Source organism: Amblyraja radiata, chromosome 2 (genome assembly GCF_010909765.2).
Source record: "Amblyraja radiata isolate CabotCenter1 chromosome 2, sAmbRad1.1.pri, whole genome shotgun sequence".
Classification (NCBI taxonomy): Eukaryota; Metazoa; Chordata; class Chondrichthyes; order Rajiformes; family Rajidae; genus Amblyraja; species Amblyraja radiata.
This window is the reverse complement of record NC_045957.1, coordinates 115,718,293-115,739,141: the sequence shown is the minus strand read 5'-3', so window position 1 is coordinate 115,739,141 and position 20,849 is coordinate 115,718,293. Positions and strand designations below refer to the sequence as shown.

Genomic DNA, 20,849 nt, shown 5'->3' with positions numbered 1-20,849 from the left:
AATTACACTTTAAGCCAAGAAGGTTTCTAATACAGAACGTGACACAAAGTATGTCAGAGTGAGGCCAATCGCAAAATGGAGGAACAGCACCTCATATTTCACTTGGGCAGCTTACAACCCAGCGGTATGAATATTGATTTCTTTAATTTCATGTAATCCTTGCGTTCCCCCTTCTCTCCATCCACCCCACCCCCCCAACCCCCTACCCTAGTCGTCCTACTAGTTTCACTGTCGTCCTGCTTAGTTTCCACAGGCAACGGTGGACCACTGTGGGCTCTACCTTGCCTTGATCTTCATTGTTGGCATTCATAGCTTTAATTTATTTGTTCTATATACCTCTAGTTTCCCTCTCCCCTGACTCTCAGTCTGAAGAAGGGTCTGGACCCGAAACGTCACCTACTCCTTTCCTCCAGAGATGCTGCCTGACCCGCTGAGTTACTTCAGCACTTTGCGTCTATCTTCGGTGCTACACACTATGCCTGGTGCCCATTCCTATGCACCGGGTGGTAAATGAGTCTGCTGTTGACTTGCTGTGGTACGTACATGGTGAACGTTGGGCGTGCTGACGCTCCTCTTCATGTACTTTCCTTTCGATGAAAGTGCTTCTTTCACCGTAACAGCCTAATACAAGGACAAAAAATCCAGTAAAACTCGTGCATCGTGAAGGAGAATCACAAACAGACTGTTTTTCACATAATCATTGCTAAACGAGAAAGCCGTGGCCTGCAATAACTTAAACCCCTGGAGGCCGTGTACAGCAAACCAGATTTGAGTGTATGACAGAACTCTGTGGGTTTGGACAGCATCTGTAGAGTGAAATAGACAGGGACTGTTTCAGGTCAGGAACCTTTCTTCAGGTGAATGCTGTCTGAAACGTCACTTGTCCATTTCCCTCCACAGATGCTGTCTGACACCCCAGTTCCTCCAGCAGTTTGTTTTCCACTGAAGGTTGCAGCATCTGCAGGTTACAGTCTAATGCCCCTGTCCCACTTAGGAAACCGGAACGGAAACCTCTGGAGACTTTGCGCCCCACCCAAGGTTTCCGTGCGGTTCCCGGAGGTTGCAGGAGGTTGCAGGTAGTGGAAGCAGATAGGGAGACTGACAAAAACCTCCGGGAACCGCACGGAAACCTTGGGTGGGGCGCAAAGTCTCCAGAGGTTTCCGTTCAGGTTTCCTAAGTGGGACAGGGGCATGAGGGAACTCTTCCCATGGCCCAAATTCAGAATCATGTTCTATTCAAGAATGTCCTTAAAATATGTGCTTAAAGCTCATCCCACAACATTCTGGGATGATAAATTAACGGGACTGTGACGTATTGAAGCATTTTAATCAATTATCAGGACACCAAATGTAAGAATGGATTTTCACCGAGTCCCCTCCCCTCCATCCTCTCTCTGCATCACTGCCAATCACTCAGAATTCTTTACAACGTCACATCTCATATAGAGTCATCCACCTAAAACATAGAAACATAGAAAATAGATGCAGGAATAGGCAATTCGGCTCTTCGAGCCAGCACCGCCATTCAATATGATCATGCCTGATTATCCAAACTCAGTACCCCGTTCCTGGTTTTTCCCCATATCCCTTGATTCCTTTAGCCCGAAGAGTTGAATCTGAATCTCTCTTGAAAACATCCAGTGAATTGGCCTCCACTGCCTTCTGTGGCAGAGAATTCCACAGATTCACAACTCTGGGTGAAAAAGTTTTTCCTCATCTCAGTCCTAAATGGCCTATCCCTTATTCTTAAATTGTGACAGCTGGTTCTGAACACCCCCAACATCGAGAATTTTTTTCCTGCATCCCTTAAGAATTTTGTATGTTTCTAGAAGCTCCAATCCAATTCAACGCAAAACAGGCCATTCGGCCCAACTTGCCCATGCAAGATGCTCCATCTACACAAGTCCCACCTGCCCGCGTTTGGCCCATATCTGTCTAAACTTTCCTGAACATTTTGCAAACAAAATAAAGCAAAAAGGACTTTTGAGTTCCATCACACACGCAAAGCTGGCTTGCTACTGTAAACTGTTTCTATAGATAATATGACTGAAGAGCCACACTAATAAATAGCATCAAAATTGGATTTCACATCAGATCATTACATCTTTCAAGACATGAAACAGACATTGTAAGGGAGGGGAACGCAAAACCGATGAACACAACAAACTGCTCATTGTTCATCGTAACTAACCAACTACCATTGAACATGTTTCACACTGTAAACACTGACTGACCAACTAACAATTCACACAATATTTTGATGATGACGTTATCAACTTTCAACTATATTTTGCTGTAAGAACTTATCAACAGACATTGCGACATTTTTGCTATTTTGCAACTATCCCTTCGTTGCAGGGTAGCTGAAATCTGAACATTGTTCAGATTCTTAAAGCCCCAACTGTTTAGAGAGTTTTTGGACACTTTTCATTTTCATAAGATAATCATAAATTATATGAGCTGAATTAGGCCATTCGGTCCATCAAGTCTACTCTGCCATTCAATCATGGCTGATCTATCTCTCCCTCGTAACCCCATTCTCCTGCCTTCTCCCCATAACCCCTGACACCCGTACTAATCAAGAATCTATCTATCTCATTGCCTTAAAAATATCCATTGACTTGGCCTCCACAGCCTTCTGTGGCAATGAGTTCCACAGATTCACCACCCTCTCACTAAATAAATTCCTCTTCATCTTCCTAAAGGAAAGTCCTTTTGTTCTGAGGCTATGATCTCTGGCCCTAGACTCTCCCACTAGTGGAAACATCCTCTCCACATCTGCACTGTCCAGGCCTGGGTGATGCTGATGCTATCATATTTCAAGTACATTTTGCTGTATGAACTAATTCCCCAGCTTTTATTGTCTACTTTTGATTTTTCCAGCTTCTGCAGTTCTTTCTTAAACAATTGTCTTTGTGGCATTTTTGCTATTTTGCACCTATCCCTTTGTTGCAGAATAACTGAAATCGGAAGGAACGCTGCTTGGATTCTTAAAGCCCCAACTTTTTGGAGAGTGTTTGGACACATCCAATTCATGTACAGCCTCTTACCTGTCGGAGCCTTTCCAAACTCAGGATATTTTCCACCTCCAACACTCCTCTTGTATACTTCTCAATGTAGGTTTCTCCATCGCCTGCACCATCATTTTCATTCTTGGCTGCCATGAGAGCCAAGGTCTCTCGATCTTCCGTCTCCTCCGAGGCCTGTGCAGGATAAAGGCAATTTGTCAGCGTGATGATAAATCTAGAGAGCAGAGCAATCCTGAATCATGCACATGACTAAAACATTGCCATTGCACTTCCACAATAAGAAGAGAAAGCTTTAAGTCTAATTACTTCTATGTTTCAACAAATAAGAATTCTAACTCTCCCTGATTCGGGCATGTTGGTCGGCATGGGCAAGTCGGGCCGAAGGGCTTGTTTCCGTGCTGTATGAGTCTATGATCAAGATCTCCGAAGGTGGACAGGTTTGTAGGTTAATTGGCTTCGGTAAAGATTGTAAATTGTCCCTAGTGCATAGGATAGTGCTAGCCTACAGGAATCGCTGGTCGACGTTGACCAAAGGGCCTGTTTCCGCGCTGTATCTCTACACTAGACTAAACGGGACTCTAAATTGGTCTGCGATGAACTAATAACTGAGAAAATAACAGGAGGATTATATATTGGAATCATTTGACTTCTGAAATTTTGAGAGCATTAATTACGGTTCAACTCGGGTCTCTGAATTTTGCCGCCACAAGAGGGCAGTCAGAAAAGCTGACAGTTCGCAGGATTAAAAACTAATTTGTGGATTCCAATATTAATAAGACTTAGCTATAAGGTCAGAGGGAGAAAGTTTAAAGAAGATGAGCAGGGCAAGTGTCTTTTCCCAGCACGGGGGAGAAAAAAGACACAAAGTGCTGGAGGAACTCAGTGGGTCAGCAGAACATGGAGAGGTGACGTTTCTGGACGGGACCCTCCTTCAGGTTGTTGGAAACAGGGAGGATGTTTCCAGTGGTGAGGCCGTTAAGGTCCAGAGGTCACGGTCTCAGGATTTTAAACAGAGGTCAGTCCTTTAGGAAGAAATTGGTGAATCAACGGAATTCTCTGCCATGGAGGACTGTGGAGACATTATTAGAGGAGGGAGACCAACTGGTCCAGAACGCAGCCGCCCGACTCATCACCCACACCAAATCCTGGCATCACATCACCCCAGTCCTCAAACAACTTCACTGGCTTCCCATCTCCCACCGGATCACCTACAAAATCCTGGTCCTCACCTACAAAGCCCTCCACCATCTGGCCCCCCCATATCTCACTGACCTGCTCTCCCCCTACCAACCCTCACGGTCCCTCAGATCCACATCAGCCGGTCTCCTCTCCATCCACAAGTCCAACCTCCGCAGTTTTGGGGACAGAGCCTTCTCCAGGGCAGCTCCCAGGCTCTGGAACTCCCTCCCCCAACTGATCCGCAATTCCGTGTCCCTCACCATCTTCCAGTCCCGCCTCAAGACCCATCTCTTCACCTCTGACTATCCTTAGCCCCACGTCCCCGTCCCTTTTCATCTGTGCATTAATTGCCTCATACTGTGTTTTGTATTGAACTCTGTCTTTACTTTGTGTACTAGTCATGTCTCTACTATTTATTTCATTCCCCTTACATGTTTTTCCTCTACATGCTCAATTTTTGTAAGGTGTCCTTGAGACTCTTGAAAGGCGCCCATAAATAAAATGTATTATTATTATTATTATATAATGCTAAGGAGATCGGAGATGTTGGGAGAAAGCAGGATCGTGGTCGTGGTGTGGGTTACACTGAATGTATTTAAGATAGAGTTAGATTTAACTCTTAGGGCTAATGGAATCAAGGGATATAGGGAGAAAGCAGCAACGGGGTACTGATTTTGGACGATCAGCCATGATCATTTGGATGGCGGTGCTGGCTCGAAGAGCCGAATGGCCAACACCTGCACATATTTTCTGCGTTTCTATGTTTCTATGAATGATCGAGCAGACCCAAGGGGCTATATGACCTTCTAATTTCTGCTCCTACTTTCCAAATTGCGGAGACATCCAGGTAGACAAAAATGCTGGAGAAACTCAGCGGGTGCGACAGCATCGATGGAGCGAAGGAAAAAGGCAACGTTTCGGGCCGAAATCCTTCTTCAGACTGATGTAGGGTGGGGGGGGGGGGCTGGAAGAGGAATGGAAGAGGAGGAGCCAGAGGGCTGAGGGAGAGCTGAGAAGGGGAGGAGAAAATAAGGGCTACCAGAAATTGGAGAAGTCAATGTTCATGCTGCTGGGGTATAAACTGCCCAAGCGAAATATGAGGTGCTGCTCCTCCAATTTCCGGTGGTGCTCACTTTGGCCATGGTGGAGGCCCAGGACAGAAAGGTCGGATTCGGAATGGGAGGGGGAGTTGAAGTGCTGAGCCACCGGGAGATCAGGTAGGTTACTGCGGACCAAACATCCTTCTTAAACACGAGCCATCCAGGATTTTGGGCTGTACAACATCAATGCGAGTGTAATTGTTCTTGAAGTACCTTGCGTGCAGTCAGACCAACTCAAAGAGCACCAAGAAAGAACACAAAGTGCTGGAGTAACTCAGCGGTTCAAGCAGCATCTCTGGAGAACATGAGTAGGTGACATTTTGGGTGGATACCTTCTTCAGGCTTTACGTTCAGAAGACGAAGGGTCTCGACCCGAAACGTCACCCATTCCATCTCTCCAGAGAAGCTGCCTGTCCTGTTGAGTGACTCCAGCTTTTTGTGTCTATGTTCGGTTTAATCCAGCATCTGCAGTTCCTTCCTACCCATTAGCTATAGCGGCTCTGAACCGGCCCTGCTGAGTGCCCCCCACCCCCATGGACTGTCTCCCTCGGATGGTCACGTCGCACAGACACATCTGCACTTTAGTCTGTTTGAACTGTTTTGACTATTTTACTGTTGTAATGTTCTTTTTACAAATCATGCTCTCGGGGTATCTATATCTAAATCTAAATGTTATTAGTTATTTAAGTTATGACATCGGATGGAAGCTGCATACCCAAATCTCGTGGCGCTTATGTGCAATGACAATAAAATATATTATTATTATTATTAATATTTGAAAAACGCTTGAACCAAACACTCATAAATCAGGAGGGAGCGGCTGTATTGTGTTGAAGTAATCGGCTTTCATCGTTAGTTGATTGCCGGACGCAGATTTACCTTGGGTATGTTGGAAACTATTTCATATGTAACTCCACACGAGTGAAGAATGTACTTGTACGACATTCTTCGCTTCAGACTCTGGGTAAAACTCTGTAAAAGTCATTAGAGAAATACGTTTGAATTAAGAACTTAATGAGATCAATTCTTCCCCTCTATGAGAAATTTAACAAGCAGCGTAAAAAGAACACAGAATAATGCTTTAAAGAACTGGCAGCACTTTAAACGCTGGCACCTCAGCTGGAGTGGATTCAATAATACCCATGGCTTTCCTTGGGCTGGCTGAGCCACTACAGCAACAAGCAAGGCAGGCCAAGCTGGGAGATCACCAATTAGTGAACCCTTCAAGTCTCATAACCCACAAGCTCAAATCAGGAGTTCGTTGCAATAGTCATGTTAATGTCATAGGAGCCATTCGGCCCATCGACTAAAAGTAGGCCATTCGGCCCATCACCCTCTAACTAAAGAAATTCCTCTGTTTTAAAGGTGCTTCCTTTTATTCTGAGGCTGCCCTCTGGTCCTAGACTCTTCTGCTGGTGAAAACATCCTCTCTGCATCCAGACCTTTCACTATACGGTAAGTTTCAATGAGGTCCCCCCCTCATCCTTTCTAAACTCCAGCGAGTACAGGCCCAGTGCCATCAAACGCTCATCATACATTAACCCACTCATCCCCGGGCTCATTCCCCTAAACCTCCTCTGGACCCTCTCCAGTGCCGGCACATCCTTCCTCAGATATGGGGCCCTAAACTGCGCACAATATTCACCAGAACGTGCCAGCCAGATACAGCACTTTTACTGCCTCGACCATTAGATTCTATATCTGGCCTTAGTTCACAGTGGCAACTTTGTGTACCAATTTTAACTAAATCTGCACTGCAGATTCTGAAAACTATTTTAACAGTACTTTCTTTCACTGTGAATTGGAGGAAGGCAAAAGGATCATTGTCATGATAATCAGTGAGGTGGACGTTTACCATTTCCCTTATCACCCCCTGAATTTTCTACCCCACATCCATGCAATGAGAAACCAATGTGCAAGTACCTACCACTATCCACAGTGGCACAGCGTTAGAGCTGCTGCCTTACAGCGCCAGAGACCCGGGTTTGATCCTGACTATGGGTACTGCTGAACGGAGTTTGTACGTTCTGCCTGTGACCTGGGTGAGCTTTCTCCAGTTTCCTCCCACACTCCAAAGATGTACAGGATTGTAGGTTAATTGGCTCTGGTAAAAATTATAAATTATTCCTAGCGTGTAGGATAGTGCAGGTGTATGGTGTGATCTCTGGTCGGCGTTGACTCGTTGGGCCGAAGGGCCTGTTTCTGTTTTTCTAATGTCTAGAGTGTAGTTGTTCAGAGTTACAGTGTGATAACAAGCCTTGCCGACCAGCGATTCCCGTTACACAAGCTCAAACTAGACTCTCGGGACAATTTACAATTTTTTACCAAAGCCAATCAGCCTACAAACCTGTACGTCTGTGGTAGGAGTGTGGTAGGAACTCGGCGAAAATCCACGCAGGTCACGGGGAGAACGTACAAACTCTGTACAGACAGCACCGGTAGTCAGGATCGAACTCGGGTCTCTGGCGCTGTAAGGCATCAACTCTACCACTGCCCCACCATGCCGCCCCGACAAAAAACGTGTCGACAAAAAGTGTCCAATGAGATCTTCAACAATGTCTCATTGCTATACATGAACAGACATATTGTCCCAGAGGAAGCAGATTCATTTCCACTACTGGTCAATACTATACTCAACGGCATAGGTGACATGTAATATACACGGCAGAGCTTACATTCTAGAATGAAGCCAGTCACTTAAAAAAATTCTGGTATAATCAAAAGAAAATTGCCTTGAAATAACAATGTCCATATTGTGACATTCAGTAAGTCTTTATCCGAATTAATTTGCAAATGTTTTAACATTGCATGTCCAATGATACTGGGCCCTGTAACTCTTGCATTGATAAGACTTTATCAGTATGCAAGCTTCAATTCAGAATTTATTATGAATGCAGATTTGCCTTAATTTTTAGATACAATTCCTGGTCTCTTATGTTCCACCTTGGATAAAACATTGATGAGGTAGGTTTGAACACTTAACATAAAAGTTAGATTTACTCAAGCAAATAATAAAAACTGTAAGTTGGGACAAATAAAATTGGAGACAAGAAGGGCTTTCTTCTATGGAAATTAGTCTATCTTTCAGTGACGAACACATCATAAATAGGTCTCAGTGCATAACGCTCTCAGCTGGTCCGTTTGGTTCCAGTGGTTGGCCAGCGATTCTACCGCTGCGCCACCGTGACGCCCTCTTGCTTTCCTGAAAAATATCAGGTTTTGGTTAAAGACAAAATGCTGGAGTAACTCAGCGGGACAGGCAGCATCTCTGGAGAGAAGGAATGGGTGACGTTTCGGGTCGAGACCCTCCAGGGATGCTGCCTGTCCCGCTGAGTTACTCCAGCATTTTGTGTCTACCTTCGATTTAAACCAGAATCTGCAGGTTTTGGTTAACTTACACCAGCCGTTGCCTACCTGCTTATTGTAGATATTGACGGCTATACGCTTGCGCAGCACCAGCTCCACGGCTGCAGGGTGGCTGAGCTGCACCGTCACCTTCACAATCAAGTAGATGCGTTCATACTGGCCGGTGACTTTGTTCAAATAGATCGAATCATGGACTGACGAATCCCAGGAAGCAACAGCAGAGATCTGGAAGCCAGGGGAGAAAAAAAAGGAACTGGATTTTAACAGATACTTAAAGCTTCCACGTTAAAGTTACCTGCTTGTCTGCAGTTTAACCTCATCACATAAGCAGCCCGTAGCAAGGCCAGCAGCATAATATGTAGACCAAGGGTTCACAATCTGGGGAACATTTACCCCCAGGGGGTACATTTCGCCTACCCAGGGGGTCAATTTGTCGATTCTGGATTTGTACATATTTTCTCTCATTGACTGACTGTGTTTGGTTCTGGTATACCGGTATCTGTTCATCATTAGTTGTTCATAAATAAGTGAAATAACATTGTTATGTGCTATTAAAGTTGCCAGGGGTAAACGGGATGAAAAAAGTTGGGAACCCCTGATCTAGACTATAGATTGACTCCCCTCCACCTCCCCAAATCTTTGCACATCCCCAATCCTTTCCACTCGCCACTTTAATTTCATGTTTCATGTTTCTTGCGTTTTATGATTGTTGGCTGATCAAATTTCCCTCCTGGGATAAATAAAGTTCTATCGCATCGTATCATAATTAAGACGAGATGTCCTGAACCCGGGCACCAGGCAGGCAATACAGCCTTTGGGTCTCTCGATCCTCGTGACAGAGAATAGTGTCCTGTGCCCAGACCCTCACACAAACCAACCTGTGTCTATCTTTGGTTTAAACCAGCATTTGCAGTTCCTTCAAACCAACCTCCCTTCTATTGATATTTAAGAAGGAACTGCAGATGCTGCAAAATCGTAGACATTTTTGTCTACCTCCCTACTATTGACTCCATTTATACCTAATGGGCCTGTCCTATCTAGGCAATTTTTTCGGCGACTGTCATAATCATAGGAGGTCGACAAAAAAACGGTGACTGAACCCCCCCCCATCACGACAATGTCTGCAACAACCTACCTCCTAGTCGATGTCAAGCAACCGGCAACCGGCGACCCATTAGGACGTTCACCTACGACCACACCTACGACAACCTACGTCCACCCGCGACAAGCTACGACAAGGTAAGACAATTCAGTCGCCGGTACCTGTCGCCGGTTGACGTAGATTGACGTAGGTAGACGCCAATGGAATTCACCGAAGTCAGCAGCACCGGCAACAACCTACGTCATCCTGGCGACAACCTACGTCAGGCTACGATCATTGGCGTCAAGCTTACGGGCGGCAACTGTCGCCGAAAAGTTTTGAACATTTCCAAATCCAGCGGCGACCAGTAAAAAGGTACGACTCTTTGGGCGACTGAGGAGACCATACAGACGACACCCTGGTGACCATGTGGCGACAGCCTAGTCGCCTGTAGTCGCCTAAAAAATTGCCTAAGTGGGACAGGGGCATCACGCTGCCTCGGCAACTCCAGCAGCATAATAAAGATTGAGTTACACCCCGTCCACTCCCTCTTCTCCCCTCTCCCATCGGGCAAAAGGTATTGAAGTGTGAAAACGCACACCTCCAGATTCAGGGACAGTTTCTTCCCAGCTGTGATCAGGCAACTGAATCATTCTACCACAACCAGAGAGCAGTCCTGAACTACTATCTACCTCATTGGTGACACTTGGACTATCCTTGATTGGATTTTCCTGGCTTTACCTTGCACTAAATGTTATTCCCTTGTCACGTATGTCTAAACTGTGAATGGCTCGATTATAATCACGTTGACTGGTTAGCATGCAACAAGGGCCTGTACCTGTACCTTGGTACACATGACAACAATGTAACTGTTTTATGCATTATTATTCCAGTCAGATGAAGGGTCCTGACCCGAAACATCACCTATCCATGTTCTCCAGAAATGTCTGAAGAAGGGTCTCAACCTGAAAAGTCACCTATCCATGTTCTCCAGAGATACTGCCTGACCTGTTGATTTACTATCTCTGGAGAACATGGGTCGCCTCGGCAAGGCCAGCAGCATAATCAAGAACCAGTCTCACCCCAGTCACCCCAATCAGGCAAGGGGTGCAGAAGTGTGAAAACTCACACCTCCAGATTCAGGGACAGTTTCTTCCCAGTTGTTATCAGGCAACTGAACCATTCTATCACCAACTGGAGAGTGGTCCTGACCTCCCATTTACTCCATTGGAGATCTTCAAACTATCTTTAATCGGACTTTACCGGACTCTATCACGCACTAACCATCATATTATTTACCATATATCTGTACACAGTGAATGGCATGAATGTAGTCATGTATAGTATCCAAATGTGTCCTCGTGTACAAAGTCATGAGAGGAATAGATCGGGTAAACGCACAGAGTCTTTTGCCCAGAGTAGGGGAATCGAAAACCAGAGGACATAGGTTCATGGTGAAGGGGAAAAGATTTAATGGGAATCTGAGGGGTAACTTTTTTTACACAAAGGGTGGTGGGTGTATGAAACAAGCTGCCGGAGGAGGTAGTTGAAGGAGGTACTATCGCAACGTTTAAGAGACATTTAGTCAAGTACATGGATAGGGCAGTTTCAGAGGGATATGGGCCAAAAGCAGGCAGGTGGGACTAAATTAGATGGGGCATGTTGGTCGGCGTGGGCAAGTTGGGCCAAAGGGCTTGTTTCACGCTGTTTAATTCTGTGACTAGTCTTTTCGCTGACAGGATAGCATGCAACAAAAAACTTCACTGTAGCTCAGCACATGACAATAATAAACTAAACTAAACTGAACCAAATATGACGTTTCGTGTCGAGACTCTTCTTCAGATTATTGATCAGATGTCTTCAGATATAGCTACTTTTAAAGTTTAGAATTCCATGCACCAGAGGATTTCTTCTCCCACTCACTTCTTCTTTACTTTTCATTTTAAATGCACTGAGGGTGCGGCATGGTGGCGCAGCGATAGAGTTGCTACCTTATAGCGCCGTTGACCCAGGTTCGATCCTGACCACGGGCCCGCTGTCTATACGGAGTTTGTACACTCTCCCCGTGACCTGCGCGAGTTTTCTCCGGGTGCTCCGGTTTCCTCTCACACTTGTACAGCGTTGAAAGTTAATTGGCTTTGGTAAGAAATTGTAAATTGTCTCTAGTGTGTGTAGGATAGCGTTAGTGTATGGGGATCGCTGGTCGACACGGACTCGGTGGGCTGTTTAGTGTATCACTAAACTAAACAACTAAACTAAACTGAACCAAAGGTGATATGTTCAAGAAGGAACTGCAGATGCTGGAAAATCAAAGGTAGACAAAAGTGCTGGAGAAACTCCGCGGGTGCGGCAGCATCTATGGAGCGAAGGAAATAGGCAATGTTTCGGGCCGAAACTCTTCTTTCGGGCCGAGACCCTTCTTCAGACTATTGATCTAACGCGGGAACTATTGAAGCACGGGAGCACCTCAAGGCTGCGTGCTCAGCCCCCTGCTGTACTCACTCTATACCCATGACTGCGTAGCGAACCACAGTGCGAACTCCATCATCAAGTTCGCTGACGACACCACTATTGTGGGGCGTATCACTGATGGGGATGAGTCAGAGTACAGAAGAGAGATCGAGCAACTGTCCATATGGTGCCAGCGCAATAACCTGGCCCTCAACACCAGCAAAACCAAGGAACTGATTGTGGACTTTGGAAGGAGTAGGAGGGGGACCCACAGCCCCATTTATATCAACGGGTCGATGGTTGAAAGGGTCAAGAGCTTCAAATTCCTGGGCGTGCACATCTCTGAAGATCTTTCCTGGTCCGAGAACACTAATGCAATCATCAAAAAAGCACATCAGCGCCTCTACTTCCTGAGAAGATTACGGAGAGTCGGATTGTCAAGGAAGACCCTCTCTAACTTCTACAGGTGCACAGTCGAGAGCATGCTGACCGGTTGCATCGTGGCTTGGTTCGGCAATTTGAGCGCCCTGGAAAGGAAAAGACTACAAAAAGTAGTAAACACTGCCCAGTCCATCATCGGCTCTGACCTTCCTTCCATCGAGGGGATCTATCGCAGTCGCTGCCTCAAAAAGGCTGGCAGTATCATGAAAGACCCACACCATCCTGGCCACACACTCATCTCCCTGCTACCTTCAGGTAGAAGGTACAGGAGCCTGAAGACTGCAACAACCAGGTTCAGGAATAGTTACTTCCCCTCAGCCATCAGGCTATTAAACCTGGCTCGGACAAAACTCTGATTATTACCAACCACTTTCTGTTATTTGCACTATCAGTTTATTTATTCATGTGTGTATATATTTATATCATGGTATATGGACACATTTATCTGTTTTGTAGTAAATGCCTACTATTTTCTGTGTGCTTAAGCAAAGCAAGAATTTCATTGTCCTATACAGGGACACATGACAATAAACTAACTTGAACTTGAACTTGAACTTGAACTTCTTCAGATATGGCTTCTTTTTAAATTAAAAATTCCTTACACCGGAGGTTTTCTGCCCCATTCACTTAGAAACATAGAAACATAGAAAATAGGTGCAGGAGTAGGCCATTCGGCCCTTCGAGCCTGCACCGCCATTCAATATGATCATTGCTGATCATCCAACTCAGTATCCTGTATCTGCCTTCTCTCCATAGCCACAAGGGCCACATCTAACTCCCTCTTAAATATAGCCAATGAACTGGCCTCAACTACCTTCTGTGGCAGAGAGTTCCAGAGATTCACCACTCTCAGTGTGGAAAATGTTTTTCTCATCTCGGTCCTAAAGGATTTCCCCTTTATCCTTAAACTGTGATCCCTTGTCCTGGACTTCCCCAACATCGGGAACAATCTTCCTGCATCTAGCCTGTCCAACCCCTTAAGAATTTTGTAAGTTTCTATAAAATCCCCCATCAATCTTCTAAATTCTAGCGAGTACAAGCCGAGTCTATCCAGTCTTTCTTCATATGAAAGTCCTGACATCCCAGGAATCAGTCTGGTGAACCTTCTCTGTTTTCCCTCTATGGCAAGAATGTTTTTCCTCAGATTTGGAGACCAAAACTGTACACAATACTCCAGGTGTGGTCTCACCAAGATCCTGTACAACTGCAGTAGAACCTCCCTGCTCCTATACTCAAATCCTTTAGCTATGAATTTCCACTTCTTCTATGCTTGTCATTTTAAATGCCCCGCCAGATAGATTTCTGTTATTCATCCCATTCTTTACAACACAGCAGCACAGTAAATATTTCAGACATTTTTTCGTGTTTTAAGTTGCAAGATACTTAAGAGCAGGACAACCAGACACTCAATAATGAAGTGGATTCAGCAAATGGTTCTTCAATTATAAATGGCTGTCTCTGTAGTCTGGCACTCCCAGCGCTGAGTGCCGTTCACAGAGACTGTAAAATTTTTTTGATAAAAAGGAGTGGAAAGAGATGCATGACAAAAAACAATGCGTTTGATGTGCGTTTGACGGCACTGGGCCTGTACTCGCTGGAGTTCAGAACAATGAGGGGGGACCTCATTGAAACTTACCAAATCGTGAAAGGCTTGAATAGAGGGAATGTGGAGAGGATGTTTCCACTAGTGGAAGAGTCTAGGACTAGAGGCCACAGCCTCAGAATTAAAGGACGTACCTTTAGAAAGGAGATGAGAAAGATTTTCTTCAGTCAAAGGGTGGTGAATCTGTGGAATTCTTTGCTGCAGAAGGCTGTGGAGGCCAAGTCAATGGATATTTTAAGGCGGAGAATGACAGGTTCTTGATTAGTGCAGATGTCAAGGTGTTATGGGGAGAAGGCAGGAGAATGGGGTTTAGAGAGATAGATCAGCCATGATTGAATGGCAGAGTAGACGTTGGGCTGAATGGCCTGATTCAGCTCCTAGTCTTTGAACATATATGCAGACTGAAATTCTGACGTATGGACAAGCACCCGTAGTCGGGATCGAACCCGGGTCGCTGGCACTGTAAGGCAGTAGCTCTACCACTAGGCCACCGGTATTTAAAATAAAAATGGTAACTGCATCTATCAGGGCAAGGGATGCTTGTGTTTGTGAAATGGAGTATACACCCATCTCGGCACTTAGCGGTAACTTCAAGCACATAATCTCCGGAGAAAAATGCCCTGTCAAGTGACCCTCTGGTATGCGAGGCATTTTAAATGAGTTCTCTTGTTTCCCTGTGGACTAAATGTCAGAGGGCAGCCAGCTCCAGCCTGCCGGAGTCAGCTCATTAAACGAGGATTACTGTCGAACTGCGGTATCATCTCGCTTGAGGCGAGGTGCTCGAATAACATGCACTCAGTGCCAACCCCAATCAATTTATGCCGTGGAGCCACTTCTCCTCCCCTGACAGTCTGCTGACTGTAAAACAAGTTTGACGACGCAGAGAGCAATGTGAACCCATGCAGTAAAATAATTAGTGAAAATATCACGTTAAGTCTACTTCTGAAAATTGAGATTTGTTCTTGGAAATTGAGATTTCTGAAAATCTTAATTTCCAAGAGCAAATCTCAAATTTCCAAAGGAGACTTAACGTGATATTTTCACTAATCTCCAATGCAGCAAATCTCAATTTTCAGAAAATTCAGATTTCTGAAAATCTTCTGAATTTTCTGAAAATTGAGATTTGCTGCATTGGAGATTAGTTCTTGGTCGAACAAGACCTTGGATCTCTAATAAGGCATTTAATTCCCCAGAGCTCAATTTCTACCTTTGCCTCTGCTACAACCCCACTTTCCTCCAATTTTAAACTTTCTCGCCCATTCGAAAATTTTCATCCATCCATTTTTGGTAACTGAGCTAAATTCTGTCTGGTAGCCACATACGGACACAAAGTGCTGGAGCAACTTAGCATCAACTAGAGAGCACTCCTGAACTACTATCTACCTCATCGTAGACACTCAGACTATCTTTGATCAGATTTTACCTGCTTTATCTTGCACTAAATATCATTCACGTTATTCCCTTTATCGTGTATCTGTACACTGCAAATGGATCGATTGTAATCATGTAATGTGTTTCCGCCGACTGTGCGGCACGCAACAATAGCTTTCCACTGTACCTTGGTGACAATAAACTAAATGCAAACATATATCTGTAGAACATGGATAGCTTAGTTTATCAGGTCGTCCACAGTGCACAGATACAAGATGTATAGTTTAGTTTAGTTTATTGTCACGGAATCAAGGGATATGTGGAGAAGGCAGGCACAGGTTACTGATTGTGGACGATCAGCCATGATCACAATGAATGGCGGTGCTGGCTCGAAGGGCCAAATGGCCTCCTCCTGCACCTATTTTCTATGTTTCTTTTAGTTTATTGTCACGTGTTCCGAGGTACAGTGAAAAGCTTTTTGTTGAGTACTAGTCAGTCGGCAGAGTTGCTGCCTTACAGCGAATGAGGCGCCATAGACCCGGATTCAATCCCGACTACGGTTGCTGTTTGTACGGTGTTTGTACGTTCTTCCCGTGATCTGCATGGGTTTTCGCCGAGATCTTCGGTTTCCTCCCATACTCCAAAGACGTACGGGTTTGTAGGTTAATTGGCTTGGTAAATGTAAAAATTGTCCCATACGGATGTAGGATAGTGTTAATATGCGGGGATCACTGGTCGGCGAGGACACGGTGGGCCGAAGGGCCTGTTTCCGCTCTGTATCTCTAAACTAAACTAAACATCCTCGTAAATCTTCTCTGCACCCTTTCCAGCTTGATAACGTCACATGTGGATGTGCTTCAGCCGGCTAGAGTGTAGCAGCATATAAAAATAGCAAAGAGTGTTGCTGCAACTGTTGACGTCCATATCTGGAGTGCTTGCATGCAGCCTGGGTCTTTTTTTAAGGAGGGAGGCCCTTTGGGGAAAGTTTGCTGAGCTGATTCCAGAGATGAAAGAGTTGTCCTACACTACAAGGTTGAGCAGGCTGGACATTTACTCATTGAAGTTTACTGGGGCAGCAGGGCGAAGCCCGCGGACGCCAACAGAATCAACAAGCTCACCAGGAAGGCTGGCTCCGTCCTGGGGGCGGAGTTGGATTCACGGGAGGTGGTCCTGGAGGGGAGGATCCTCAAACTGCGGAGCATCCTGGACAATAGAGCGCACCCCCTCCATGACACACTGGTCAACCTGAGGAGCACCTTCAGCAACAGACTGGTTCCACCAAGATGCAGCACAGAACGCCACAGGAGATAGATTTTCCCTGTGGCTATCAAACTGTACTCCCATTCCCCTTCCCCTCCCCCCCCCCCCCCCCCCCCCCCCCCCCCCCCCCATCATAATCTTTGCACATCCACAATCCTTTCCACTCATCACTTTAATTTCATGTTTCATGTATTTTGTGTTTTATGATTGTTGGCAGATCATAGAAACATAGAAAATAGGTGCAGGAGTAGGCTATTTGGCCCTTCGAGCCTGCACCGCCATTCGATATGATCATGGCTGATCATCCAACTCAGTATCCCATCCCTGCCTTCTCTCCATACCCTCTGATCTCTTTAGCCACAAGGGCCACATCTAACTCCCTCTTAAATATAGCCAATGAACTGGCCTCAACTACCTTCTGTGGCAGAGAATTCCACAAATTCACCACTCTCTGTGTAAAAAATGATTTTCTCATCTCGGTCCTTAAGGATTTCCCCTTTATCCTTAAACTGTGACCCCTTGTCCTGGACTTCCCCAACATCGGGAACAATCTTCCTGCATCTAGCCTGTCCAACCCCTTAAGAATTTTGTAAGTTTCTATAAAATCCCCCATCAATCTTCTAAATTCTAGCGAGTACAAGCCGAGTCTATCCAGTCTTTCTTCATATGAAAGTCCTGCCATCCCAGGAATCAGTCTGGTGAACCTTCTCTGTACTCCCTCTATGGCAAGAATGTCTTTCCTCAGATTAGGAGACCAAAACTGTACGCAATACTCCAGGTGTGGTCTCATCAAGACCCTGTACAACTGTAGTAGAACCTCCCTGCTCTTATACTCAAATCCTTTTGCTATGAATCAATTTCCTTCCTGGGATGAATATCATATTGTATGAGTCGAGGACCAGAGGGCAGATCCTCAGAATAAAAGGATGTACCTTTAGAAAGGAAATGAGGAGGAATTTCTTTAGTCAGAGGGTGATGATTCTGGGAATGCACTGCTACACACAGCTGTGGAGGCCGTCAATGGATATTTTTAAGGCAGAGATTGACATATTCTTGATTAGTGTCAGATATCAGGGGTTAATGGGGAGAAGGCAGGAGAATGGGGTTGAGAGGGAAAGATAGAACAGCCAAGATTGAATGGCGGAGTAAATATAATGGGCCGAATGGCCTAATTCTGCTCCTAGAACCTATAAACTTAGAAAGAGTTGTGTTACATTAACAGGTTGAGCAGGTTGGACATTTACTCATTGAAGTTTAGGAAAATGAGAGATTATGTTATTTAATGTAAACGGAATACAGACTGTGTTTTATCAATAGCCCAAAGCTGCTCCTCACTACAAAAACACAAAGTGCTGGAGTATCTCAACAGGTCAGGCAGCATCTCTGGAGGTCATGGATAGGTGACATTTTCGGTTGGCACCCTTCTTCAGACTGATTGTAGTGTGGGGTGGGGAGGGGGGGGGGGGGGGGGGATGGGGAGCAGGAAGACTAATAACATCTTCTTTTCCCCTCCCCCTGATCCCTTCCACCTATATCCATCTATTCTGGCTTCACATTTCATGCCTCTCTCACTACCTTTTGTCATTTCATCTCTGGCCTTTGTATAACCATAAGCACATCAACACCTCACTGCCCCCTCTCCCATCCTACACCTGTATCCACCTATCACTTGCCTGGCTTTGTCTTGTTCCCACCTCTCCATGTCCTCCAGAGATGCTGCTTGAGTAGGTATGTTGCAAAACCTACCTTAAGCGTCGCTGCAGATCTGTCCCAGCCCGTGTGTGCGATTTTGGAGCCGTTGAGAGGGGGGCGGGTTTAAAATGCGATTTTCCCTAGGCTATTCAAATCGAGCTCGTTCAGCCTACTTAGTTGCTGACGAAAAAGAGCTTGGAGGTTTGTTCGCTGGAGCTATTTTTACATTTAGCGGGTTTATTTCATTATTATAGTAGTTTAAAAATTATCCTCCAAACCCGTGACCGCCGACCACGGGCCGGATCTCATACTGGGGACAACGGAAGGTAGGTTGTTTATTTTTACATTAAAAAGCGCTTCTTAAGATCCCTTTATACAAAGTTTAATGTTGCGAGTAGCTAATTTGGGGCCCCATTAAATCCCGCAGTACTTTTCTGGGCATTTGGGCTTCAAATCTACCGCAATGGGAACGTTCTAAACCAGCGTGTTCCACACGATCCCACTCGAAAGCTGATTTAAATGGCCATTAATTTACAGGTATTAAACACTAAATTCCTTCCATTTGGCCTATAAATTAATGTAAATGAGATTTAAAAATCATGTTTTATTGTGAATTCTTTGTGAATGTTATTTGGACACTTTGGCTATTTAAAAATGTTAATCTTTTCTTAAGAAATGGATAAATGTTTAGATCTAGTAATTGAAGTTTGGAATTAGCTACAATTGGGTAACTAACTAATTATATGCTTTAATTTCAGGTCATCCAAGTAAGATTGTTTTATATTTGTTTCAGAATGCTTCAATCTATGATAACTGAATTTTTTTTTCAGTTCTCTTAATTTTTAAGAAAGTTATGGGCTTTTGACTGTCCTTGATCACAGCTTTTGTGTTTTGTCCAAAGAAAATCAATAGGGAACAAGATGCTAATTACCGAGTATGAAAATGGCCATAACCTTTTTAATACTTGAGATATGAAAGTGAATTAGGTGTCAAATTAAACTTATTTTTATGCTTTATCTGATGGGATAAATTGCAGACTTGATTTTTAAAATCTCAACATTTTGTAACATTGCTAGCTTGAGCTGCTGAGTTACTCCAGCGCTTTGTGTTCTATGCAAGATTCCAGCATCTGCAGTTCCAAAAGCCTCTAGTCCTAGTTATTTTCGTGTTCATTTTCTAGGTCTGCACAAAACTTGAGAGTCTTCAATTTACAACAGAAGTCTTTAATGCTTTACTCAATGCTGGCAGCAAGACAACACAAAATGGCTGCACACTCACTGTCTACAAACAGGATAAACTATATACAAAACATCCCCCTTTGTCCTATGTAGCGCCGCCTGCTGCACGGGAGGAGCAACGGGTCCTCCCATCCCACACAGTCCACCAAACATCACAGTTATTTTGTTTAGTTTAGTTTACAGCACGGAAACAGGCCTTTCAGCCCACCGAGTCTGTGCCGACCAGCGATCACAGCCCACTTAAATTATCCTACACACTATAGGGACAATTTATAATTTTACCCAAGCCAATTAACTGCATGGGTTTTCTCCGGTTTCCATCCACACTCCGGTACGGTAGGCGGCGCGACTCTCGTCTGCAGCGGCCTCTGCAGTCCGTCTGCGTTTTTATTATTTTATGTCTATGTTTTTATGTAGTTTTTGTTATTTTTGTTGGGGTATGTGTGTGGGGGGGTTGGGGGTAACTTTTAAATCTCTCCCTGCACGGGAGACCCGACCTTTTCTTTGTCGGGTCTCCGTTGTCGTTGGGGCTGCAACGAGGAGCGGCCTCCAACAGGAAAACCGGGCGCTGTGGTGCTGACTACTCACCTCACCGTCGCGGAGCTGGCCGAGTCCAGAGCGGGTGGAGCGGTGGTGGACGCTGCTGCGACCCGACCCCCGGAGGTTCGGTGGCTGCAACTGCGGGTTTGGCGGACGGCACCGGGAGCCCGCGGGTCCCTGGAGGGAGACCGCTTTTCAGGGCTCCCGCAACGGCGACTTCTCCCGCCCGAGTTGCGGGGTTGAAGAGCTCCTGGAGCGGGGCCTTACAGCACCGCCCCGCGCGGCTTGGAATGGCTGCGGGTCTCTGCGAGCGCCCGCCGGGGCTCTAACACCAAGACCCGGTGTGCGACCTTGCATCACCCGACGTGGCTTAAATGGCCATGGGACAATTAGCCATCGCCCGCCGGGGGCTTGGACTTTGACTCTAACATCGGGGGGGGGAGTGCAGTGGAGAGAGAAGTTTTTTTGGCCTTCCATCACAGCAATGTGATGGATGTT

At 45.4% G+C, this 20,849-nt stretch overlaps 1 protein-coding gene across 5 annotated transcripts in view; it reads right to left on the bottom strand.

Annotated features, from left to right (window-relative positions):
* The window catches only part of kif13a (kinesin family member 13A), a 294,683-nt gene that overhangs the window by 43,181 nt on the left and 230,653 nt on the right, over nt 1-20,849 (bottom strand). For all 5 annotated transcript variants that reach the window (XM_033013828.1, XM_033013858.1, XM_033013844.1 and 2 more), the window contains 4 exons: nt 8,723-8,899; nt 6,188-6,280; nt 3,051-3,203; nt 544-621 (listed from right to left, as the gene is read on the bottom strand). In XM_033013828.1, the coding sequence (XP_032869719.1) occupies nt 544-621; nt 3,051-3,203; nt 6,188-6,280; nt 8,723-8,899 (501 nt within the window). The remainder of the gene's footprint in view (nt 1-543; nt 622-3,050; nt 3,204-6,187; nt 6,281-8,722; nt 8,900-20,849) is intronic.